A 25,854-nucleotide genomic window follows, 5' to 3' on the forward strand; every position below is an offset into this window, starting at 1 on the left:
TCCGCCCGCCCTCGGCTCCGCCGCCGTGATGCTGTCCCGGTCCCGCTGCGCGTCCCGGGCGTTCAGCCGCTCGCTGTCCGCCTTCCAGAAGGTACGGTCCGACCGGGCCGGGACCCCCGGCGGGTGAGAAAGTCGCCGGCGGGCAGACAGGGGTGGGGTGGGGACGACAAGGGGCGTGGCGCGCCGGCCAGGCCGGGCACCAAGGGCACCGGGACGCGGAGGCCGCCGCCGCGGAGCTGGACGGCCCGGAGCCGCTGTCGCCTCCGGGGCGTCTTGCGGAGCCTAGCGGCCGGGCGCCTTTCCCGCGGCCGCAGGCGCCGCGCCCCTGCCCGACCCCACCCTCAGTCCGCGCCGGCCGAGGAGCCGCCCAGAACCGCGCCCGCCCGGACACCAGACTCTATTAGAGCTCGGGGGCGGGGGGCGCCGCGGAAGCCCCCGACTGGATCCGGGGGCCTCTTTTCTAATCTGTTAAAAAGCCAGTGGGTTATCACTCCCGTGGGGGAAGGTTGAGATAGTCTGGCAGGCCCGGCGTCCCGCCCGCGTTGTTGCTGTAGCCTTTGCCTTTGGAAGGAGGCCCGAGGTTACCTGTCACCAGTCCCAGGGGCAGCTTTAAGTCTGTACTTGGAAAAGCTGTTTCCTCCCTCACTTTTCGTCTCGGGTGACCGACGTCTTCTTTCTCAACAGGGGAACTGCCCTCTAGTGAGACGTTCCCTGCCTGGTAAGTTCTGCCCTTTTGCCGTCCCCTAAAAATGCTCTCTCCTCCTCCTGGGCAGAGCCGCGTGTGAGGAAATCGGGTGCCTGTGTTTCTCCGCCTCGTGTTCAGAGAGAGAGAGAGAGGAGCGAAACAAAAGACGCTTTTTTTTTTTTTTTTAATTATTGGTGTATTTGGCTGCACCAGGTCTTAGTTGAGGCACTTGGGAATCTAGTTCCCCGACCAGGGATGGAACGGGGATCGCCGCCCCCCCATCCTCGCCACCCGCCACCTACCCTCCACGCCCCGCATTGGTTGGAAGTGCCGAGTCCTAGCCACTGGAAGCCACCCCAAATGCTATTTAGTAACAGCTGTCGTTTGTTCATTTAGCACATAGTTACTCAGTATCTTCTCAGTGTCAGGCACCTGTGCTGCTAGGCACTCACAAGGGATACAGCAGTGAAGGGGGGGCGGGTGGGGGTGGGTTTCTCACCCTCCGGGAGCTTACAACCTAGTTAGGGAAAGACAATATGTAAATTGCTCAACAGATGGACTATCATGAATGCTGAAAAGGAAACAAATGAAGCTGGACACTGAAGCTGTGACCCAGAGGATGTGACAGGACAGGGGCCATCCAGATGAAGAGCAGGAGAAGGAAAGGGAATGACATGTATAAAGTCCTTGAGGAAGGAAAGCGCTCATCAGTATTTTGGAACTAGCATAAGAGGTGATTTGGCCAGAGCATTTTGGTTGAGGGAGAGAGTGGTATGAGATAGAAGATGGTAGAGAGATGAATGGAAAGAATTCAGGTTTTTATCCCAATAATTTTTTATATGCCTGGCATAAATATTCGTTGAATGAGTTGATTTTCTTATGGGCATTCTATGCGCCAAGTATTGTTTTGAGTGCTTTCTGTGCATTTTTTCAGTTACTCATCAAGAAACAGTAAAATAAATATTTTCTCTATTTTACAAATGTATGACTCAAGGCTAAGAGAGGTTAAGTGCCTTGACCAAGGTCACTCTGCCAACTATTGGTCAAGCCGGGTCTGCTCCTCAGCCTGAACTCCTACCCCATCATATTATCATTTACTCATGCTGCTGCTGCTGCCAACTCGCTTCAGTCGTGTCCAACTCTTAGTGACCCCATGGACTGCAGCCTACCAGGCTCCTGCATCCATGGGATTTTCCAGGCAAGAGTTCTGGAGTAGGGTGCCATTGCCTTCTCCAATCATTTACTCATAATGAATAGATTATTTGTTGAATTCTTACTACATAGCCAGACAGTATGCTAGGTGGCAGGGATAGAGGTGGTCTCTACCCTCCAGGAGGGTACATAAGTACCCTTAATTACATAAGTACATAATTACATTGTGATTACTGTGAAAGAGAAGTAGGGGGTGGGATGATATAGCCAGGCTTGGGAGGGTGGAGAGTGAGGTGGCACCATCAGTAAAGGCTTCCCCAGAGAAGTGACATTTATGCCAAGTCTTGGAGAATATATAGGAGTTGGCCAAGAGAACAATATTCTAGGCAAAGGGAATGGCTTATGCAAAGTTTTCAGACAGGAAGAGACATGACCAGTCATAGAAATGGAAAAGAAGCTTGTCTGGAAGGGCTGGACAGGAATGTGTAAAGTTTTTGGACTTTATCCTTACAGTCATGAGATCATAAGAACCTAGCACAGTGTTAGCTCATAGGGGACTCTCAGTAATAAACTCTTTACCTTGGAATTTTGAAAAATGTCAGTAAACATTTTCTCCATTTTATAGACTGGCAGGACAATGAGAAGAGCCTTGTTCTTGCTTTTTGTGCTGTGGTTCAGGGCTTCTCCTTGGGCTAGTCACTTAACCTCCAAAAGCCCTCCTTATATATGAAATGAGAATAATGGCAATGGTCATTCCACTTCAGGGAGTGTTAGATGAAAATCAAAATGAGGTCATTATGTGAAAGCTTTTTATAAATTCTAAAGCACTGTATAAATGAAACTTGCTGTAGGATAAACTCTAAAGTGGAATTAGAGTTCCAAAAATCAGTATGGGCTGCTTGCTTGCTGCAAGCTCATATACATGCTGTGTTTGGGATTTGTACTATAGTTGTTGGCTGTTGGACATAAAGAGGTGACTTACGTGACTGAAACCTTGAGGATGTTTGTGGGAAGCTGGGACAAGAGAGAATTGTCTTCCAGTTGGTATTTCCTGTGCCCATGGTTCAGCAAGAGTTGTTTTTGATCTGAAAAAACAAGACACATGAAAGAATATAATCAGGTGAAGCAGATAGAGTAATTAGTTGTCTGTTGCAGCAGTGCGGTTATTTGTAATAAGGACAATTGGTAGAGCAGAAAGAGGCTCTCACCTTGTTAAGTGTGACCAGAATGGAAGGTCTCAGCAAGAGTGGGAAGGCAATAAACGGAAAGGAGGTGTAATAGTTTGCTTGAGCAAGCTGAAGACCTAGGGCCTGAAGTAGCCTAGTCTTTGCTGTTGGGATTCAGGCAACAAGACTTCCAGCTCAGTGCATTTTAAGTAACCAGGGAAACAAACTCTGGCCAAACGTTCCACTGCTTCACCAGGCTGTGTGGAGTCACAGGATAAGCTATCATGTGTCTCCTTCAGGCTTCAATTGTATTTGAAAACTTGGGAAGTAGAGGCATTCTATCATGAAAACATACAGGGATAATGAAAGTTTATGAATTTCGAGATAAGATTATAGAATTCTCCCCTTTCTTCTTCAAACCCATTCCCTGCAGTCTCACATACCCATTATTCTCTGCCATTACGATTACTATGGTGGAAAAGTTTAAGAGACAGGACTCTGTGTGATACAGATTATATTATTGCCTGCTGTTGATCCTGCTCTCTCTGAGTTAGGGGGTGCACAACTTCTTCTCCATTCCCAGCAGGTATCCTGTATGAGATAAAGAGTTGTTGGTTAAGAGTTGTTTTGTTTCTTGCAGGGATCTCCTTATGTCAGGGACCAGGTTACCCTGACAGCAGGAAGACTGTGTAAGTATCACTGGGGAGCACAGATATGTGGACCCGGGGTATTGACACCAGTTTGACCATCTGCTTTCTTTCCTGTCTTTCAAGCCTAGTAATCAAGCTGGTTATATTGAGTCCCTCGACCTGACCTTGATGTTAATTTATGATATGAGCCTGAGCTTCAGCCCCATGTGAAGTATTGGACCAGGAGTGTGTCAGGACCAGGTGTTCAGATTATAGTGAAAGTGGAGCTGGAATCCTCTTTTTATGGAAATTGATAGAAGGGTGCTCCTAAATATTCTGGTTGGATACAAGTGAAGCTGAAGGACTGGAGGTTATGTTTATTGTGGAGGTTAAGAGCATCCTTTTGGTTGCATAGTTACGCATTTTAGAAACAGTAAAAGCAAGAGACTAGTCATTTAAGTCCTGGGACTTTGACTAGTGTAGAGGGAATGAATGCTACTGTTACATAATGCAAAATTTGGAGAGAGGCCACCCATGTGTGTTTCAGATTAACTTCTGCTTATGAATGTTGCTTAATGCTTCTTTGCTTCCAAATATTTTCAGGGTGGTTGTAAGAGGACGCTCTTTAGTTTCCTGTTGAGCAGCCATCAAGCTATTTTTCTCTATAGGTGGAATCTTCAAAATGAAGGGTCAGCAGATTGCTCCTTCTTCACTGTGTATTACAGTGTCAATTTGGCATTCATAAGTCTTTGAACTGTGTGTACCTTTTGATCTAGCAATCCCATTTCTAGGAATCTGTACTGAACTCCTGGTGTACCTGTGTTTCTCAGAATGGTCAAACAGCAATGGGTTGGTTAGGCTATGCTGTGTTATATGTTCATTCTATAAGTGGGAAAAAGCAGGTTATAAAATTATTCCTTTTGTATTGTATGGTATAGTCCCATTGTAAATTTTCTTTTTGGTCTTTCTAAGTTTACTATTGTTAACATCTAATACTTTAGAAAATTAAAAATTATTTAGGGAGTGTCAAACTGTGTTTCTCATCTATAGTTTAAATGAAAATTAGAGCGACCACAAATCCTATGCAATAAATAAAACAAATAACTATTTGAAAGTAAATTATTTTTAAAACCCCTAAACTTTGAATGATGAGGATCACAGATTAGGGTATTACTCTAATCTAGTAACTGTTTTTGTATTGTATTTTGTCTTTTTTCTGTGAATAAGGTACCTGTTTTACTAAAAATCTTTTATTGTAAAACTATGTTTGGTTTTATGTTTTTATTTAATAGGTTACACATTTACATGGTTGAAAAGTAAAAAGAGTGTGCATGAGAAGATTTTATCCTGTTCTCCTGTGCTACTACATTCCTATTCCCAGAGATAGCTGATGTGCCAGGTTCTGGGTGTCCTCAGAGAGCAGTCTCTGCATTGACACATTACCCGTTAGTTCTTGCCCATGAACGTGTATCCATACATGGTTGGAAACTTTTATGCAGGACACTTTGTGTTCTGTATTTTTTGTAATAACACATTTTCCCTTGATTTTACACAGAACTTAAAAATACCAAAGGCAACTTAAATCTGTTTCACTTTTTATTGTAAAGGTGCTAGTTGTAGAATATTCAGACAGTCCTGAAGTCCAAATCACTTTTCCAAAATGTGTGTATGTGACAGATAACCACAGATAGCATATATATCAACGTTTTCCCATCTCCAGTGGTAACCACTGTTCATGGCTTTATGCATACAAAGTCATATCATTCTCCAGGTTACATTATTTCAAGTTAGTGCCATATCAGAGAATACCTTGCTCTTTTGCGGTTCCTCTTGAATGAGTCCAGAGTGGACTGATGTGCTGCTTTCTGGCAGGAGAACAGGAGATTATGAGGTTTTCAGTGGGGTTTGTTTGTTTGTTTTGTTTTGTTTATTTTGCATATAACACCTTGTTTTACTTTCATCTTGCTGTCTTATCTAAATCTATAATCACATAAACAGAAATTCTGTTTTAAAGTGGCAAGTGGCAAGTACCCTGAGGGCACACAGTTTTATCTTACATGGATTTAGTTAAGAAAAAACCTAATCAGGAAGCTGAGTCCTTTTGTGATTATGCAAAGGACCAAGACGCTGTCTTTTTCTTCAAAGATGCAAATGTAAGTCTGTTCTGGAAGAGCTGGCATTTCACTGCAGCACATTTCACTCACCCAAGGGCCTCACTGCTTGAGGCACCCAAGTAATCCAGGCTTTACTCTAGACCTGCTGAGTCAGGGTCTCTGGGAATGGGGCCTAGACAGGTATGCTTTGAAAAAGTTCCCCAGGTAACAGTGATGGCCACTCCTAGTCAAGAATCACTGGTTTAAAGGGAAGGTGAAAGAATCTAAAAAAGAGTGGATATTTGTATAACTAACTCACTTTGCTGTACAGCAGAAACTAACACAACATTGTAAATCAACTGTACTCTAATAAAAATTAATTAAAAATAAAGGGAAGGTGATTCTCATGCCTTATCTAGACTAAAATGTGAGTGATTCACCTGTTAAAGGAGTTTACTTTTATGTTTGTTTTGTAGCATTAACAGCAGTAATATCTTCAGCGTTCGCTTCTTTAGAACTACAGCTGTGTGCAGTAAGTACCTTCAGCACCCTGCATTCTTGGGAATGGAATTTTAATGAGAAGAATAGCAATTGACTGAATTTAATGGCAGAAAAAAAAGGAGAAATATGGACTGCGTGATTTCCCCCCTCCCCTTTTTTCCTAGAGGATGATGTGATTACAGTCAAAACCCCAGCATTTGCAGAATCTGTCACAGAGGGGGATGTCAGGTGGGAGAAAGGTAAGATTTACTGCCTTCTCACTTGTTAAGTTTAAATACTTTTGAAAAGTCCCCTTTACTCCCCTTACCTCCATGATAATCAGTGGAACCTATGGCTCCACTCTTCTTTACATGCAGTGTACTTTCCCCTGGCTTGTAGGAAAGGGGTCCTGTAACACCTGCCAAAGGGGATTTTGTGGCTAGTTTTCTTGTTACCCACTGCTCACCCCTAACAGGTAGCCTTTGACTGTCTTTTCAGCTGTTGGAGACACAGTTGCAGAAGATGAAGTGGTTTGTGAGATTGAAACTGACAAGGTAGGCTTGCCCTATTGGTGCCATCTTTCATGGTCTCCCCTTGGTGTTTTAACCTAATGAAAGGAACAGGGACTTAGTTGTTGTTTGAAGATAATTGTTAGCTGCCTCAGTAAAATTGTTGGAATAGCTCAGTAAAAAGAAAAAAAAAAGCATTTAACGTTTAATTTTAGATTGTTCTAGGTGTATGTACTATGTACTTTAGTAGCTTTAGTTTTGTAGCTTTTGTGTGTGTATACATGAACTGTTTCCAGTTGTTTTTTATGTATCACTTGGCAACACACTAACTGAATCTTGCTTTAATGTTTCTGAGAAAGGACAGACAAGGTGCATCTTCACAGTAGCATTGATTACTCTTACTCTGAAAGTGTGGCCTTGATGTTTATGCAGGGTCTTGTATATCTGTGTTGCAACTCTTGTGACTCATTTGCAATTCTGTACAATTAATTTTCTAATGCTGAGTAAACATTTGGACTCTTTCTCCATCTGTCTTCCTTGTGAAGACCTCTGTGCAGGTTCCGTCACCAGCAAATGGCGTGATTGAAGCTCTTTTGGTACCTGATGGGGGAAAAGTAGAAGGAGGCACTCCTCTTTTCACACTCAGGAAAACTGGCGGTAAAGAAGTTCTCCTGGTTGTCAAGGTCTCCAGTGTTCCCCCTTGGAATTGGGGCTGAGCATAATATACTAATTCTTGATACATCAAATACCATTTTGCATTCCCTCTGCCTTTAGTGAGGCAGTAAGAGGAGAGAGATATATGTATAGTGTGAACTTTAAATGTCAAGTTTTAGAAGAAAAGGGTATTAAGAAAAGAAACCTCACAGTAGTGTTCTTTTTGGTGCTGGACCTTTTCTTAAATAGGAAGGAAGAAGATTCTAGAGAGAGTGTTTTTTTTCCTGTCCCCTTCCCTGACCCTGGCAGCAGAGTCACATGGGGGCTTTAAAAATAACACGAATGTCCAGATTCTGAGGCCAAGGGATTCTAATATATTAAATCTGGGGTTTTCAGATCCTGGTTATCTATCATAGTTTTTGTTATTGTCTTTAACACTCTCCAAGTGATTCTGATACACAGCCAGGGCTGGCAGCCACTGTTCTAAAGTGAGAAGAAGCAGTGTTTCATCATGTCTATTAGGGAGAATTTTGGAGTAGTTTTTTCACATCTGTTCTGTCACAACATTTTTTAGGGAGGGTTGAATTTTTCTTGGGAAGAAATAAGGAAATGAATTTATATTGGATCTTATAGTCAGTGTATTAGAGATTAGGGAAGAAAACTTTTGATTCTTAGTTAAATGCTGTAACTACTAAAGTCTATTTCATGGTTAAGATAGTTAAGCAGAAAGATTGTAGATGGCCTCATTATGTTTGATCAGGTTAAGATCAGAAGCCCAGAATGGAAAGAACATACACTTGTGTACACTTCTACACAAGTAGAAGACTAGGGAATAAGATTGATTCTTCTAGTTGGAGAATTTCATCTTCTGACCATTCCTTAAGAGGGTGTTCTTCTGATTTAAATATAAACCCAGATGGTGATATTCAAATGGGTAAAATAAAAAAATATTTAAAGTTGTGAATTTCATTGCTTGACCACCTCATTGGTTTCTGAGAGTTATTCTAGATAAAATGCTTTGAACTCTTAAGTCTAAATGTGTCCTTGATTATTTAAGTGTTTATTTTTTAATAGTTAAGAGTTTTTCCACATGTGATGTTAAAATAGGAGACATAGGAGACAATCAGTATTACTGTACCTGGAAAGTTGTTACTTTTATGTGTGTGTTTCAACATCTTAAATTGCTGGGGTTTTTTTGCTTTGAAGTCTATTACCATTGACTTAGGTGCTTTGAAAGTACTGGCTGAATTTGATGACTAATAGACATTTATGCAATCAGGAAGGCAGCTGAATTCAGCCAGTTATCTTATGTAGGATGTTTAGGAGTCCTGGGGAAAGAACAGTGCCTTAAGTCACTCTGTGTATCTCATAGCCTTACGCGTATAGAAGGTACTCAGGAAGCATTTGTTAACTGATGAGAAAGAGAGCTTTTGCTGCTAAATTCTACTTAGTATCTGCAGTTTGGTTGCTTTCCATTCCACATAGTGCCAATGGCATCTATTTTTCTTGTTTTCCAGCTGCTCCTGCTAAGGCCAAGCCAGCTGCAGCCCCTGCTGCCGCAGCCCCAAAAGCAGAACCCACAGTGTCTGCTGTTCCTCCTCCCCCTGCAGCACCTATACCCACCCAGATGCCACCTGTGCCCTCGCCCTCACAGCCGCTCACTAGCAAACCAGGTAAGCCTCTGCCTCCCATGTGTCTTTCTACGGGAGACCATCTCATCTAATGCCACATTCCCTCAGAGGGCAAAGTCAGACTAATTATGGCTCTGGACAGGTTTCATTGGCTGCATTGTAAAAGAAACTTTAGACTTTGTATCAGAAGACCTGAGTTTGCATCTCAGCTTTCTGTGTATAGCTGTGTGACCTTAGACTAGTTATTTAACTTCTCTGACCAGATTGTTTATTTGTGAAGTAGGAGTGATACTGATGTATCTCAGCATACCTTGACACGTAAGTGACAAGTGCAGTGTGAAAGCATGGGCATATACTCGAGTAAATGTTTCTCATTGTCTGATGCAGTGTACCTGCTCTCATTTACAGTGTCTGCTGTAAAACCCACCGCTGCCCCTCCAAGAGCTGAGGCAGGAGCTGGTGTAGGTCTGCGTTCAGAACATCGGGTAAGCCTCTAAGGACCACTTCCAAGAAAGAAGCCGAGGAGCATTGTTGAGATTAATAAAATATGGGTATGCTCTGCCTGCCTTTGAGTGGCCGGCAGCTGATTCCCTTGGCCTGGCAAGGAAATTCATTTTAGGAAATGACTTGTTCATTCACGTGACCGTCAAATGAAAAGACTGGAACTGGAGGTCTTCTGAACACTTGTCCACTGGTTTTTTCCCTCTCTCGTGCTACCACTGAAGTGCTGTGGGTGAGAAAGGTGCATACAGGGGATGGTAGCCTGGTAACGCGTCTCCTCCCTCCCACACTTCAGAGAGGTGGTTTAGCGAGCTCTATTCCTGTTCTTCCGGGATGCTTAGCTGAGGGCTGCCCAGTGGCAGTCAGGGGCAGACATAAAACCTCAAGGAAGTATGGTCAAGAGTGTGGGTTCCTCTGCCTGAGAATACCTCATAAAAATACGATAGCCTGAAAAATGTGTTGCTTCTGAGTTTCCATTCCACAAGTAGCTATTCTCATGCAAGTCTTTATCACCAGAAATTGCCTTGTCTATAATGACTCTTGGGCTGGCTAGCCCTACACCACACACTCTTCCTTTCCATAAATTGGTTTTGGTTTATAAACCAAACCATTTCCTGGGCCTCTATTCTTCATCAGACTTCAGGGCACATCAGAGTGAGTAGTTTTTAATCTGTATTTCCTTGTTTTTGCTCAGAGGAGCAAGCCACCACAGGAAAGAGGAAGCCTGGATCTCTTCCTGTATTTAGATACTACAGTCCTTAATTATCCCCTCCCAGCAAGCCCAGTGCTCCTGCAGACTAAGTGGGAGGGCTAGGCCCAAAGACACCAGGTTGGCAATACTTGTCGCACTCTCCCTTTCAGGAGAAGATGAACAGGATGCGGCAACGCATCGCCCAGCGTCTGAAGGAGGCTCAGAACACCTGCGCGATGCTCACCACTTTCAATGAGATTGACATGAGGTGAGAGCTCTAGTCCTCCTCCTCCCTGTGCTCTTTTTCTTGTAAAATACTTGAACTTGCCCAAAACTAACTTAACAGGAAAGAAGTACTTCTTTGCACTGTTTCTTGACTTACACAGAGTGACCCACTGGTTTCATTCTCTGATTGACTTTCCTAATACTATGCCTGCCTCCTCTGTGACTTAAAAAACTTAGCCTTGTAGATTTATACCTGAATCTTGTGATTTCTGATAAACGAGGCTGGTAATAGTCTTAAACTCTAATGATCACTGTTAACAAGTAGAGAGAGGGGAGTCAGGCCAACAAGGCTCCCATTCAGGATGGAGAATCATTTGACAGCATGCCCAGAGTCAGGGGGCCATATCCTGCTTCCTTCTCACTGTGACTGCTCCTTATGTGTGTTCCTAAGCGACTCAGGATTGAGTGGGTAGAAAGGCACAGGCTTTTCATATCTTTCACCTTTTCCAACTTCGATAATGAAATGGGAAGCAAGTTTTGCTTTTAAAGACAGAAACCTCAGAATATTAACCAAAGGTGCTGATTCAGTAAGCCCATTTCTATAGTAAGATAATTGTTGACTCACTTTTCTTCTGCAAGACTTTGTTTACAGGTATAGGGAAGAGATTGTAGTTAAAGTCAACAGACGGTTTTTGAGTGCTTACTGTGCACAATATATTACACTATATTTTGGTGGAATGCAAAGATGAGTGATAAAGAACGCTTAGCCTGGAGCTACCATCTTGTTGGATAAATGCAAAGTAAAATCTAGAAAAACAAGTATCAGAAAAATACAAAAAGTGTGAGGTGGAGGAGAGAATGAGATTGTTTGTTTTTGAGGTGGAGGTAGGAGTCAGAAAAGGATTCCTGGAGAAAAAGATCTTTAAGGGGCCTTATCGATTCACATTTTGATGTAATGGAGGAAGGTCATTCCAGAAGATGTTAACAGTATGGACCTGGCACAGATAGGAAAGTACAGGACACATCTGAGAAACAATCACTGTGAGGAAGATGTGTAGGAAAGAATGGTAAAGAAAGTTGCATCCATATTTCAGAATGTTTTAAGGGCCAGGTTAAGAGTTCATATCTAATACAGGAAGTAAAGTCATCAAGTCTTTAGGTCATCTCTTTGCTTCTTTTTATCCCAAGTGCTTAGTCTGCTAATCTGCATTTCACTAGGGTAAATGGTTTCCTTTGGAAAGGGTCTGAAAAATGTAGAGAGGGAGATGGTTTAGTGACAGCATGCTGTAGCATTGTTCACAGAGCAGGGTTCTGTGGTCCATTTCACTGGATGTCATCCATTCTATTGTGAAGCTTCCCCAAAAGACTAGATGTCATCCAAGCCAAAGATTTCTCTTGTATCCATAGGATGCAGGGAAGGACCTTGACTAATGAGTCACAAAGGCTGCAGCTTATGTTTCAGTGCATTAGGGCCAAATTGTACACAAATTGAATTGGATTTTGAAATTCTACCCAATTCCTTAAGACAAAACATGTAAATATTTGTGGCCTTGAAAGATGCAGTTGGCCCAACAGCTTTGATTGGAAAGTAAGTACAGTAGTTGGATCTCCTTTCAGCAGCTAATCGAGGTGTCACTTACTGATGGCCTGGGGTCCCTCTGCAGTCAGTAATCTGGTTTAGATTGAGTGCCCTTTGGGTCTTGTGCTGATCAGCTAACCCATAAGGGGCCTTTCTGAGACCTCCTCCTCTCCCCTGTTGTCCCAGCCTCTGCCTCCAAGGACAGAACTCTGAAATAGAAACTACTTAATGACCAGACAATAGCATTTGGGCAGTTTTGAGAGCAGAGATGTTTATCGCTTCTCTTTCCGTCTTCTGCAGCTCTTGTGTCTTGGGAACCAGTAATGTCTTTAGGGTGGTAATCCTAGCACTAAATGTAGTTAGACTCAGGAAAACAAACATTTTAAACCCAATCAGTCCCCCTAGGAAAACTTCCGTTTTAAAAAACAAGAGATCTAAAGAGGGGAGTTAAAGTTATACCATCTTATCTTTCGTGCTAATGTCAGATTAAGCCATTATAGGGAGAAAGAGAAAACTGAGCATTTGGGCCTGAGATAAAGTTAAATTCAATTTCCATCATGCAACTGTCTTCCCATAAATACGGAGATTTCTGCAGCAAAATGATGGGAAAGCCATTTCCCGCTAACTCCAGTATATGTGTTGTATGTTCGTGAAAAACCAGCCCCAAAAGAACAAAGACTGGTCACACTGCAGAGGTTTCCCAGTAGCCTTGCTGCTTATACTTTAAAAAGCTTAGGTCCACACATGTTTCTAATTACCAAGGAAACTATGTCCATTAAATTAATTTTAAGGGCAAGAACTGTGTATTAGCTATGTCTTGGTGTCTTGCATTGACCACCATGTGTGGTGGGTATTAGTGCCCATTTGAAGGAACCAAGCAGATGGAACTGCTCACTCTGGGGAGATCCATGAATATACTGACTTCCTCATGAGCCTAACACAACACTGGATTGTATCCATCCATAGGTAGTCAAGACTGCTTTTGCTCACATGAAACCTGTGCACCTGTGTGGTTTGGGGTTTTATTTGTTTTCATTTGTTAGGAATGTCACAAGGAAGTCATAATTAGGTTTGGTGGTTATTTTGAAAATAAACAAGAAATATTTAATGAAAAAGTTCGTCGCTCAGTCATGTCCAACTCGTTGTGACCCCAAGGACTGTAGCTTGCCAATCTCCTCAGTCCATGGACTTCTCCAGGCAAGAATACTGAAGTGGGTTGCCATGCCCTTATCCAGGGGATCTTCTCAACCAGAGGATTGAACTTGGGTATCCTGAATTGCAGGCGGATTGTTTACCATCTGAACCACCAGGGAAGCCTGTTTAATAAAAAGAATGGTGCTTATTTTGTGGACTTTATGCTTTTAAGAAAAAAAACACCAAAACTATTTTCAGAGTAGATAGCTCATGAATTCAGTGTAGCTAGAAGTCACTTTCTTGTCCAGGGTGAAGCTGTTGATGTGCTGTATGAACTCATTCATTTTGTCTGTCACATAATCTCTGACTTCTGGAGCATTAAAATGTCCTTACATAGAGTGGATCTGATTCCCTTGGATCTAGGTTTTTAAAGGAATGAAGTAATTGTGTTAACCTCTAGTGGACTATTTCAAAACTTGAACTTAGATGGTACAGAATAAGGGAAAACTTTACCCAGTTGTATGCCTGGAGTTAGAAACCAGTGTGAAAGTCAGAATTGAGGTGTCTTTTGTGGTCAGTTTGTTTTGTAATGTGTTCTTGCAGTAATATCCAGGAGATGCGGGCTCGGCACAAAGATGCTTTTCTGAAGAAACATAACCTCAAACTAGGCTTCATGTCAGCATTTGTGAAGGCCTCAGCCTTTGCCTTGCAGGAGCAGCCTGTGGTAAATGCAGGTGAGTTTGTGGTGGCCAGAATCAACAGAGGTCCTGGAGGTATGTGTATAAATACAGAAATTCTCCCCCACGCTCAAGACACAAAGACGATGGTCCTCCAACTGAGGCTTCTTATTTCAGATGTGTGAGAACTTGAGTACCTTTCTTAGGGATTTCTGGACTGACCTTCCTGAATGGGCATCAAGAGTGCTTCCTCCCCACCAGCTGGACAGAACAGGTTCCCTTCCCAGTGCAGAGCTTGGCAGCTGCTCTGGCGACAGGCAGTTCTGAGCCAGTCCATTTCTCCAAGTTTCTCATGTCAGTGTGGAAACTTCATGTTGTGGCTGGTGCCCACCCTCCCACAATGGGACCTGACTTCTATATTTGGCATAGCTCCAGGGTGACCTTTGATTTCTGGTCAGTGGACTTCATTGGAAGGCCTTGGGCTTGGCCCCTCTTTTGTGGGCTTGATGCTCATTTTCCTTACTTTTTCCTCACCTACATCGTTGAAATGTTGACTTAACAAGCAGTTCTCTTCTCCACTGAGACAATTCTCTGTGTCCTTAGAAGATTAGAGGACATGGGTACTTTTGCAGCCGTCAGCGTGCAGGGTCCCGAAAGGTCTAGAAATAGAAGTCCTAACCCCTTCCGCCAAGTGGCGCACCCTCAGGTAGGGGAAGGCTTCGTTTCATCCAAATGTGAAACCTCTGCACTTCTTCCATTCTTAGGCGTCCTGATGACTCTCTCCATCTCTTCTGCCTGCCCATACATGTAGGCGTTTCTTAGAGTTCCCTTGGCCTCTTTCTCACTTTATTTGCTTTTCCGGGATGTCTTATCTACAAAACAACATAGAATTCCTATGGAAAAGATTCTCAAGCCTGTATTTTCTCATGAGCATCAGACCTAAATTCTTAGCTATTGATTTGCTCTCTCAGGCTAGCATATTAAAGACAGACTACACCACTTCCTACTGAGTCTTCTGGAAAGAGGCTTCCCTCGCTCCTTGTTGCGACTGAGCAGCAGAATGGGTGACATCCCCCCACTTCCACTTCCTTTACTAACTTGCTCTTTCTGGGGGGCACTTTTAAACCTGCCATTAGCTGAGGGAGGGCTGGAGTAGAGCTGGTGAACGAGAACTTGGGCACATACTTACCCTGTGTTAGCCCGTGTACCGATCCTTCTCAGGGCTGCCGAGGAGACGGATGCTCCTGTGCTTAGTCAGGACACTTGGGAGAAGTTAGGCTTGGTTGGCATGGGAGTAAGAGGGGTGCTGGCTGCCACTTGTAATGCGGCGGTTTTTGTGCTGGCTGGTCAGTCCACACCGTACGAAGCCTCTCGGACTTTTACTCTATTAATGCAAATGTTGCCTCGCTAGCCTCGGCCTGGGGAGTTGTATGTAACGTGTGTCTTCTCTCTCATAGTGATTGACGATGCAACCAAAGAGGTGGTGTATAGGGATTATATTGACATCAGCGTTGCGGTGGCCACCCCTCGGGTATGTTGGAGCAAGAAGTGGGGAGCTCTGGTCTTTGACTCTTACCCATTTGAAGAAGCAGACCTCTTGAGAGACTTTTTTCTGTACTTTGATTTTTCTAGAAGCGAGTTGTTTGAAGAATAAATCTGTTTTTGACCATACCACATTCTTCTATCTTTTGCAAGTCTAAATATTTTAGACTACGTTAATCACATTGAGTAAGATACTCTGGGGCGGGGAGACCTTTGGCTTGAATCAAGAGAGTTGTAACTATAATGGGTACTGTTAATTTACACCTGAAAAGAACTTTTTACTCTCATCAGGGTCTGGTTGTTCCCGTCATCAGGAATGTGGAAACAATGAATTATGCCGATATTGAGCGAACCATCAGTGAACTGGGAGAGAAGGTAAAATGGACGGGTGTATGTGAGCTGCAGGGCAGGTCATGGAAGAGAGCCTGGGAAGGCTGGGCCAGTGAGCAGTGCTCAGGGAGCTAGAGCCTCCCTTTGTTGTGAAAGGAGAACGTGGCCCCTGAGAACGGCAGTCACGTGCGAGAGCTGAAGTACGGCTCTGGTGGAGCTTATGGTGCTCTTGTGAGTGAAGATCTCATCTCATCCAGTTAAACCTGCTTGGAAGAGGAAAGGTCCCGGAGTCCTTTCCTCTGGCCTGTAACTAGTCACAGGCATCTATCTCAGTTAAAGCTAGAACTTGGACCGTTGATCTCAGATGTGAGCCTTCTGGACTTCCTTTAGGTGGAGGGAGCTGAGTTGACATTACCTTTCAATTATAAAATCTGTTTTTAGGCCCGGAAGAATGAACTTGCCATTGAAGATATGGATGGTGGTACTTTTACCATCAGCAATGGAGGTGTTTTTGGCTCGCTCTTTGGAACACCCATCATCAACCCCCCTCAGTCTGCCATCCTGGGCATGCATGCCATCGTTGATAGGCCAGTGGTCATAGGAGGCAAGGTATGAACCATCACCATTAATGTCCCAGCAGCTACATGATGAGGTGAGGGAAGTCTTAACTAAATGCTCCTTAAAGATTTGCTATAATTTCAGGCATAAGTTGAATCTCTTCATTTCTAATTAATAGCTAAGGCATTGGTTCTCAAATTGTGTGTGGAACAGCAGCACCTGGGAACTTGTTGGAAATGCAAACTCTTGGCCCCTTCCCAGACCTAGTAAAGCAGAGAGTACAGATGGTTCTGAGGCACGTTAAGGTTTGAGCACCATGGAGCTGAGAAAGCTTGCTCCTTCATCTGGGACTAGTCAGCAGGCTTCGTTCTCTAGGGAGTGTGGGGGTGCCATCGAAGGCGTGGTCCTTGCCTCGGGAAGTGGAGGGCAGCAGTGCAGAGCCACTGCCAGCCTGCCCGCTTGTCGTGACGAGGCTCAGAGCTTTCCTGGGAATCAGGGAATGAGGCCAGAGGGTCTTGAGCTGGCCCCGCGAGCTATGCTGGTAGGAAAATGTTTTCTGGGACCCCTGTGTTTAGAACCTTTTGAAGTCCCTAACTCCTTGAACCCCAAAATTGTAGATATCTGCTGAAAATGCTCATATACCCAACCTTGCATAGAGTTTCAGAGAATTTGTGGACCCCAAGTTAAAAAAAATTATTATATCTTTAAAGAAAAAACTGCAGGTAGCCAAAATTGAAGAGGAACTTTTCCTTGTAGATGGCAGACAAGTGAGAGGGCAGAGCATGGTTTTTATTTAAAGACGGTTGTAAGGAGACTCCTGTTTTCTTGGGTTAAGCTTTTTGTTTTTGAGTATGTGAGTTTTGCACTCAGGGTCTGGCTTGGTCTTTGAACACATTGTATCTAGAACCAACAAAGCAAAGTAGGAAAGTCTCTGGACCTGGGGACTTACCTGTGGGCTGTGCTTAGTCATCTTCCCCCTTCATCAGGGCTTTCTCTGCACCACTGCAGACAAACCTGTTGACCTCTCTCCTCTGTAGGTGGAGGTGCGGCCCATGATGTACGTGGCCCTGACGTATGATCACCGGCTGATCGATGGCAGAGAGGCTGTGACTTTCCTCCGCAAAATTAAGGCAGCGGTAGAGGATCCCAGAGTCCTCCTACTGGACCTTTAGGAGGAAGCCTTGTGCCCTACACATCAACCATGCAGGAACTGAAAACCGGTCTTCTCCCTGTCCCCTCACAGGCCCCAGGTTAGCCTGGTGACAGGCACATGCTGTTGGCCTCAAGCAAGGAAACCAGGGCACTATGTAACCAGCAGTCGCAGGTCTCTCTCGGTGTTCTGCCAGGCTCTCTCCCTCTCTGCACCCTCTCCTACGCGCAAATATCTGATTTCCTTAGGCTTGAGGGAGAGAGAGAGCCTTAATGGATGCTCCTTATTATTCCTGCCTTTCCTCCCATTAGCCCTCCACAGAGATGATTTCGCTTTCTTCCTGTCCAGTACACTATAGGGAACCTGCCGGGGACCATGTGATTAAGTTTCTATCTTTTGAACGTCTGTTCTTCAGAGACGCCTAGGAGGGTGCTCTGCCTCCCAGGCTTGGAGCAGCCTCTGTCCTGGCTGTGCATGTCCTCACTCCATTCCACCCGTGTGGAGGTACCACAGGCCACGGGGTGCTGCTTTGCTTAAGTGGCACCTGCATTCTCAGCTGTCATTGTCTAAAAGCTGCCTCTTCTACCTCTTCCAGGAAGCACATGCTGGGGGATCTGGAGGGGCAGAGCTGGGGAGTAGGCAGCGTTGAGGTGGGAGAGGGCAGATTCTGAGGTCATGTGTTATTAACGAGATTGGAGCAGAGCCCAGGCCTGCCCTCATACTCTCCGTCATAACTCCACCACGAAGACCCATTTTGGCCCAAGCACACACAGCTGTGGTGGTGGTGACCTTTCCCAGCTGCTAGGAGCAGTTTATCCCATCTTGTCCTCACTTAGATGCTAGCACCTCTTGGTAGGGAGACAAGAGCGTGTCCCAACCTCGGGCTCACACGGCTCCTGGTAGAGACTGGCATGAAGGTGACTTACTGTGGACTGGCTCGGATTGTCTTGAGCTTTTAAATTCCGTTGGTATAAACCTGTGGGCTGCAGAGGCGGTTCTGTTCCTTTCTGTGTCAATGCCCTTCGGGAGTGGCGCCTCGGCTCTTCTTCCATAGAACACAGGTCTGGTGCAGGACGGATTGTGGTGGAAACCAGCCCAAGATGCTCGTACACAATGGGGAAAAGGCCAGTGTCACCTCGGAGGTACTGCCTTGGGTCTGGGCACGACATTGGAATTCTTTGGAGCATGGTTAAATGCACACATCTTGTCAGGAGAGTTACTGGGCTTCATCACATTGTATCCAACTGTATCCAGGCCTGAGGCTGCTGACCCTTGACAACCAGGAGCCATTGACTTAGTGTGGAATGACCATTTGTATCTTGAGCGAAGAAGCAAGGCCTGGGGGTTGGGGGGGGAGGGGTGGGAGCCAGTACTGAGTGCCTGCAGCAGCTACTACGTCTTCACTATTCAGAACGTAACTAAAATATTTAAAAACTGATTTTAAATGCAAATTAAAGGGCAAATGTTCGCAAACGGTGTTTCTGCTTCTATACTTCTTTTGAGGTTGTACTGATGAAGAAAAACTTGTTCCCCCCTGCTTGAGGCCCCTTCAAATGCCAGCATTTACATTTTGGTGGGGCCTCGTGTTATTTCTGGGGTGGACTGGGGAGAGGTGGAGCGACCCATAATTTCATATTTTGCAGTTGATGGCCACGTGGGTACCCAGATGCTCAAGGTTGGTCAGAACAGATGAGGGTAGATCACTCCTCGGGGCAGTGGTCTGTGAGGGCCAGCGGATGGGGCTGAGAGCTGATCTGTGCAGCGTACGTGGGACATACATTGGTAGTGTCCAGGCTGAAGCAGCCTGGCTGTTGCCCACGCAGTCCCCACCTGCTGACCTTGCTCACAGTGGTACCATCTTCATATGAAGGTCTGTCACAGGAACAGAGTGGCTCCTAGAGGGCAGAACTAGAGCTGGTAGGGAGAAGAAACTTGGGTTCAGTGAAAGAATTTTAGAATGATCAAGTCTGGGGCATGGAGCTACAAGCCTTCATGTCTTTAGCAAACCTACAAAGGAGGAATATTTAGCCCCGTTTTTATCAAATGGAGACAGACTGTAAGCCCCGCTGGGACCACAGTTCTAAACCCAAGGCCTAGCAGAGTGCCAGATGTGCAGTGCTTATTGCACAAATGAGGCCAGAAGTTCAGAGGCAACTGGCACTTCGTAGGGTGATTGGAGGTTCTGGCCTGACAGGGAGTGTAGTAGAAGGAATAGACTTGGAATGGACTCCACCAGGCTCTGGCCAGGTCCTCTAATTTACCTCCCTGAGTTCCAGCCTTCTCAGGAGCCACCATGTGTTTAAGGGATCTCTGTGAGGATGGACCCCCACCCGCAAGCACCATGACCCTCTTTGAAGACTTGCCTGTTTTGTGTCCCACAGAGCCCAGTGTCCCCTACATGCTGGGACTTTTCTGTGGGTTCACAGCTGCTCTGTGGGGTATAGGCTGGCATGCTGTTCACTACCAGCCCTGCTTCCTCCCTCCTAGCAGGTTCCAAACACACTCTTGGTTATCATGGAGCTCCTCTGGGGGAACCCTCCTTTATTCCCATTCTAGCAGGGCCCCTCTCATTGCGTTGATGAGGCAAGGACACCAGAGGTAAGAGCAGGCTTTATTGGAGTGATGGTGGAGGAGGTGGGCAAGCCCCAGGGAGAGCCAGCACCTCCTTGCGTCCTTTGCCTCAGACTCATCCCAAGGACTCCCCACAGCACAGGTCCCCAGCCCTTCACAGCCAGGACTGGAGGGTGGTGTCAGAGATGCCCCCTGGTGGTGATGGAGACAGGCGAGAAAGGGTTGAGGGCAGAGGTCTATGGAAATTTCTGTCTTGGATGCCACACCCCAGTGACAGTCCTGAGAGGAAGAAGAGGGCCCCCAAATCTGGGGAGGGAATTATCTTTGGGGGTAACTACTTATGCTAGCTCTTCAGAGACCAGAAACTTCTTGCTTCTGGCTAGAAGCTTGGGCAATCATTCTGGGTGTTGCGTGGTTTCATTTCAAAAGGAAATGAAGTCACAGTGGGCAGTGGATTGAGTGGACCCTCAACACTGAAATGCAAAATGGTAAACAGGACAGAAGTCCAAGAAGGGAATCCTAGTGGAGACAACTTTCCTTCAAGCGGCTTCAGGCTGGCGACGGAATCATGGTCCCCCAGCTCAGACCCACGGGCCAGGGTTTGCTTTGTCTCCACGTGGGTGGGCTAGCTGGGGAAGGGAGCCCTTTATTCTGTTTTCAAAACTTCTGTAAGTGGCAGAGCTGTGCCTTCCCCTCTTTCTCCCCCTCCCTCCTTATCCTTATTTTCCTCCCCTCCTTTCCTTTTGCTCTCAAAGGTCTGTAATTACAAGATAAGCGGCATGGTCAGGAGGGGGTGGGTTGTCCCGTCCCTCCCGCTCCACCACATATCTGCTACAGACTTCTTCCCTGCTTCCCCGCCTCCCCCATCCCCTGGGGAAGTAGCCTTTGGTAGAAGGGGCACACTGGTTGTGTGGCTAAGATGACCAGCTAGGACAGCCCTGGTTTGGAGCCAGGAAGCCAGGGGACTAGTAACCTGAGATGAGTCTCCAGAGCCATCCTGAGTGGGGCACATGTCAGATCACGAGTCAAGATTTCTCGGCTCAGCAGGTGGTGGTCAGTAGCTCAGAGCTAATGCCAAGGAAGGCACCTTTTAACAGGGCAGGTCCCAGTTCAAGGTACAGGGTGTAGACACAGAAGGTGACTTGACTGATGGGCGGAGGATGGACAGGCGGAGACGTTCAAGCTGCCTAACAGGCTGAGATCTCTGCCCCTCAGCACCAACTAGAAAGCATTTCTCCAAGAGGTGGCTGGGGGAGTCCACAAGGCCCTTCCTGGTCAGTGGTGATGAGACTTCTGAGGCCCAAGGGTGGGGTCCTGACCAGGAAAGGCAAGCTGCCTTGCATTCTTTGCCCAGGGGCCACTGCTGGGAGGTGGCAGGCAAAGAGACATGAGGAGATCCAGACCAGTCCAGCCACTCCCTTTGCCGATACCACGCCCTCCTATCCCCCCAGTTTGCTCCACTGGATGGAACTGAAAAAGGGGTGGGCCTTGAGCTCGTGGACGCCGCCGCCTCCAGCGCCCAGGCGCCGGGCAGGGTCGAACTGCAGGAGCTGCGGAGAAAAGCCCAGTCAGCCCTGGACAGGCTGGCCAGGCCCCCGGAACCCCGTGTTACCCTGGTGGAGGGGGCAGGGGGCGGACATTGGTGTTTGGCCACCGAGGTAGAGAAATTTGTTGGCCCTGTGACCCTCCTGCACCCGTGCCGGACACCTAGCACATGGGGTGGCTTGTTCACACACACGGCTCTGCCCTCCCTTCTGTCCACCCTCAGGCCAAGAAGGCACCACCGGGAGGCCACCTGCACCTCACCTCAGTCAGCAGGGAGGCCGCCGGGCCACTGAGCCACTCGGGCAGCTGCAGCTGGGTGTGGGGCTGGATTCCTGAGGGGTGGCTCTGGGACAGCGCCTGGGAAGACACGGGGAGGCGGCCCCCAGGAGTCTGTACACTCCAATGGCGCCCGAGATTTTATATCTTCCCCCTGTGTCACACCTCACGGGCACGGCCATGACTCCATCGCCTTCTGCTTTGGATCTGCTGCCTGCCGGGCTGAGGAAGGTGCCTGCACCTGTGATCCCTAGTTTCCGCAACAACCTTCAAAGTAAGCAATTGGCACCCCCATTTTAAGGGCAAGAAGCAGGTCGACGGATTTGTGCTGAGTTCAGGGTTTGAACCCAGGCCCCTGTGGCTCCAAGCTTGCTAGAAGCACCGGTCTTGGGTTGCCATCGGGGCAAGCACTCTATCAGGAATAGCACTGAAACCTGTCTCCTTACAGAAACCAAATCTCCACGGGTGGCTCCTTTGCCATGGCATGCTCCTGCCAGGGTCAAGGCAGGGCTGTGGTGGGAGAAGGCAGGACCTATCTGTGTTCCAGAAGGGTGCAGCTGTGGAGGAGCAGAGGAGTGTGTCTGGAGGTCAAGAAGACAGGCAAGAAGCCACCTGGAGGAAGGCCAGGAGCCCTGAGCTGGAGAGGTGGGAGGGCCCTGGCTAATAGGAGAGAACCACTCTGGGCGGCTGTTTGCAGCCAGGGCTCTCAGAGGCCCTGGCCTCGGGACCAAAGCAGGAGGGAGCCAGGAGAGACCAGTCAGCTCTGAACTTCCGGTTACACCACATCCACTCAGGACACTTCCTGCTCAAATGGAGCTTGGCTTCTCCCTGCTGCCTGACTTAACCAGCCCCAGGTGGAGCACTGAGCTCATGGGGGAGGACAGAGAGCTGAGCCCACCACCCTGAGCAAGGTGCTTGCGAGGGGAACTTCAAAGCTCTGGGTTGACCCAGGCGGGACAGGGAAGCTGCTGGCCTGGGATGATGGAAACCCTCTCTCTGGTCTTCCAGCCAAAGTCTGGGGGCCACAGCTCTGAAGGGTGTGGATGGGGGGACATGGTGTGAGCAGTGGGGAGAGGAGGCCTGTGGGGGATGATCTGAGGAAAAGGGCTGTGTCACACTCAGCCTCCCTCCAGAGCCAGGCCCAAGCGCCCTCTTCCAGGAAACTTCCTTGAGCACCTCAGCTCAACTCTCCCTCATCTAAGTTGACAGTCTCCCTAGCTATCGCCACTTGCCTGACGAGGGTCGGGGTGCAAAGTGTGGCCAAGGTCTGGGTGGGAATTGCTTCCTCCTCCTCTCACGGTCTCCGAGCTGGGGCAGAGGGGGCCTGTGCCGACAAGACATTGGGCCCAATGGCCAGGTCTTGAGCAATCAGGTAGGCTCAGCCCCCAACACTGACTGTTGGACTAACCCCAGCCCATCCTATGCTCAGTGACACCCGCCAGGCTCCACACCCTGCCCACACAGAGCTCACCGTCCCGGTCAGCAGTTCATACAGGAGAGACCCAAAGCTCCACCAGTCACAGGCGTCGGTCAGCTCCGAAATCCCACCGACCTCTGCGGGAGCCAGAACAGTCCTCAGTCTCGCTGAGAGGGCAGGTCTCCCCTCAACCCCTTCCCCACCACCCCCACCCCCAGAATGGGCCTGTTGCCTCTCTCATCCTCAGTCCCCCGGCCCACCCCACACACAGACACTCAGGGGCTGCCCCGCCCCTCCCTTCTTGCCTGGGGCACTGTAGAGGTTGTGCGAAGCCTCCCTGCAACACTGGGGCTCCACCTCTGACCACTGGCCAAAATATGTGAGTCGGATGTGGCCTTGTCATGCCGTGTGTGTTCAGGGAGGAGCCAGAGGGGACGAGAACTGCAGTTAGTCATCTTGGAACCTTTGACGTAGGGCAGGGGACCCCAGGAGCCAGTGGGCCGTGCTGGGCAGAGGTTCCCTAGGGGCTCGGCCCCTTGAGGCCCCCGGGACAACCTGGTCGTCAAAGGAGCGGCTGCCCCAGAGCTCAGGGTGGGGAAAGGGTCTGCTTTCCAAGCTTAACCACAGCCGGCCAGCTTGGCCGAGGCCTTCCAGAAAAGGCAGAGGACACGAGTGGCCCAGGGGAACAGTCAGATACCGTCCGCCTCCTCTGGGCTCTGGGGAAATCTTGAGGCTGTGGGGGCCTCCCTCCTGAGGGGGGGGTGGGGTTAGGGCCCACTCATCTGCCCCCAGCACCACCCCCCCCGCCTGGGGCTCCTACCGGCCTGGTCCAGGAGCAGATTCCGGGGATTGAGGTCCCGGCACAGCACCCCTTGCTGGTGCAGCGCCTCCAGGGCCAGCAGCGTCTCGGCCGCCCACTGCCTCACCTGCTCCTCCTTCAGACTCCAGGCGCCCCCGCCGGACACTGGGCTGGCCCCTCCAGAGGCCGAGGGGCGGCTTGGGCCTGTGCCTCGGCAGCAGCCCCCCAGCACCCGGCCAGCCCCGGCCCGAACCCAAGGGAGCCCCCACGGGGGCGCGGGCTCTGAGCTCTGGCTAGGCCCTCGCCCAGCGTGGGAGTGCAGGCAGCCACCTGGGGCCTTTGGAAGGTCCCAGAAGCGGGCAGTGCTCGTCCTGGCTGAGGCTTCACCCCCAGCCTCTCTCTGGGCTTTAACGGACGCCACCCCTCTGGCTGGGGTGAGGCTCTGAGAAGTCCATGGAGGCTCCAGAGGGATTCCGTCCTGCAGGCGGGTGTATCCCAGGGGCACCGAGCTGGTCCCGAGGCTGAGGTGGGAGTTTAGCGGAGCCTTCATCCTCTCCAGGCTGGAGCCGGACCCGGTCCCAGACTGCTGGGGGCACGGCTGGGAGAGCAGGTGGGACCAGAGCGTACCTCCTGGGCCAAGCAGAGGGAGCCGCAAGCATGGGGACAGGAGAGGAAATGAGTGTGTCCGTGTCTTTGTCCCACGCCTGCTCCCCCTCTGTCATAGGCACAGACCCTCTGCCTTCAGGTCCTCACTCGGCTCCCTCCCCTCCCGAAGCCCAGGATGCCCTCTCTCCTCTCCACCCACCCATGACGGGGCCCCAGCCTCACAAAATATGTGCTTAACCCCTAAGGAGATATAAATTATTCTCTAATGTCCTTGGTCTAGGTGGCGGGTTCTCCAGTGTCTGATATATATTTGTCAAAGGGAGAATCCTGGAAAAGGGCATGGCAACCCACTCCAGTATTCTTGCCTGGAGAATCTCATGGACAGAGGAGCCTGGAGGGCTGCAGTCCACGGGGTCACAAAGAGTCGGACACGACTGAGCGACTAAGCACAGCGCAAAGGGAGAATAGTGTCATGAATTTAAGTAAAATAAAAGAAGGCTAGGCATGGATCTGTGATGACTATATGTCATGATCCAGAGAGATGTACCTCATTGAAAACAAACAAACAAAAAATCCTGGCTGATCAATAAATATCTGCTGTGGCCCAGTTCCTGTCCTTATAGCTTTGGCACCATCATCGCATGTGGCCACTCGGAGGGGTGGGCACGGACTAGAAAAGTGAAAAGAGCCAAGACTGGGGGAGATGGTGACAAAGGGGACACCTGCATACATGCCCTCATTCACCCAAGACGTGAACGTCCTCCCTGGACGTCCCCTGCCCCCTGGCATCACTGAGAAGCCCACAGCAGGCTAGTCCTGCCTTCCCCCTCGAGGAAGGCTGGGCCTGTGGCTGGGGAACGAGCTCCGAATTTTAAGGGGATGAGACAGGACAACCTCCCGAGGCCTGAGGAGCTGACGGGGTGCCCAGGGCCCACTCACCTTTCACGTGCTCCAGGTGTAGGAAGATGGAGTCCTCGGTCACAAAGTACCGCAGCAGCTGGGTCATGTAGGGGACGCCGTGCGGGATGATGGTCAGCCGCTCTCGGCTCGTCATGTGGCACCTGGACAGGCCCTGAGGAGGGGGCAGGCCGGGCAGATCAGCTGGGGACTGGCCAGAGGCCACTCTGCTCTTCAGGGGCAACCAGATGAAGTGTGGGAGCCCCTCTGAGGAGCAGCTGCCTCCCCCCAGTTTCTGTCCTGACCCTCAACCCTCTTTCCACCATGGAAGGCAGGCCATCCCCTCCCTGTCTGGAC

General features: G+C 48.3%; 2 protein-coding genes across 13 annotated transcripts in view; one reads left to right on the forward strand and one right to left on the reverse strand.

Annotated features, from left to right (window-relative positions):
• DLST (dihydrolipoamide S-succinyltransferase) lies at positions 1 to 17,976 on the forward strand (the record flags this gene model as incomplete). The annotated part of the gene is given in 15 exon segments (NM_001075282.1): positions 1 to 91; positions 685 to 718; positions 3,644 to 3,692; positions 6,202 to 6,257; positions 6,391 to 6,465; positions 6,704 to 6,759; positions 7,260 to 7,371; positions 8,886 to 9,041; positions 9,408 to 9,484; positions 10,362 to 10,459; positions 13,733 to 13,863; positions 15,264 to 15,337; positions 15,640 to 15,723; positions 16,120 to 16,287; positions 17,274 to 17,976. Coding segments are annotated over 15 exon segments (1,368 nt in total). The 5' UTR covers positions 1 to 28.
• Positions 13,004 to 25,854, reverse strand: part of RPS6KL1 (ribosomal protein S6 kinase like 1) — a 22,938-nt gene continuing 10,087 nt past the window's right edge. For 2 of the 12 annotated variants that reach the window (XM_024997592.2, XM_024997591.1), the window contains exons 6-11: positions 25,540 to 25,672; positions 24,016 to 24,624; positions 23,501 to 23,590; positions 23,250 to 23,332; positions 21,764 to 21,859; positions 19,979 to 21,507 (exon numbers count right to left, since the gene is read on the reverse strand). In XM_024997592.2, coding sequence (XP_024853360.1) covers positions 21,397 to 21,507; positions 21,764 to 21,859; positions 23,250 to 23,332; positions 23,501 to 23,590; positions 24,016 to 24,624; positions 25,540 to 25,672 — 1,122 coding nt within the window. In that variant the 3' untranslated portion in view covers positions 19,979 to 21,396. 12 annotated transcript variants of the gene reach the window in all.

Source organism: Bos taurus, chromosome 10 (genome assembly GCF_002263795.3).
Source record: "Bos taurus isolate L1 Dominette 01449 registration number 42190680 breed Hereford chromosome 10, ARS-UCD2.0, whole genome shotgun sequence".
Taxonomy (NCBI): Eukaryota; Metazoa; Chordata; class Mammalia; order Artiodactyla; family Bovidae; genus Bos; species Bos taurus.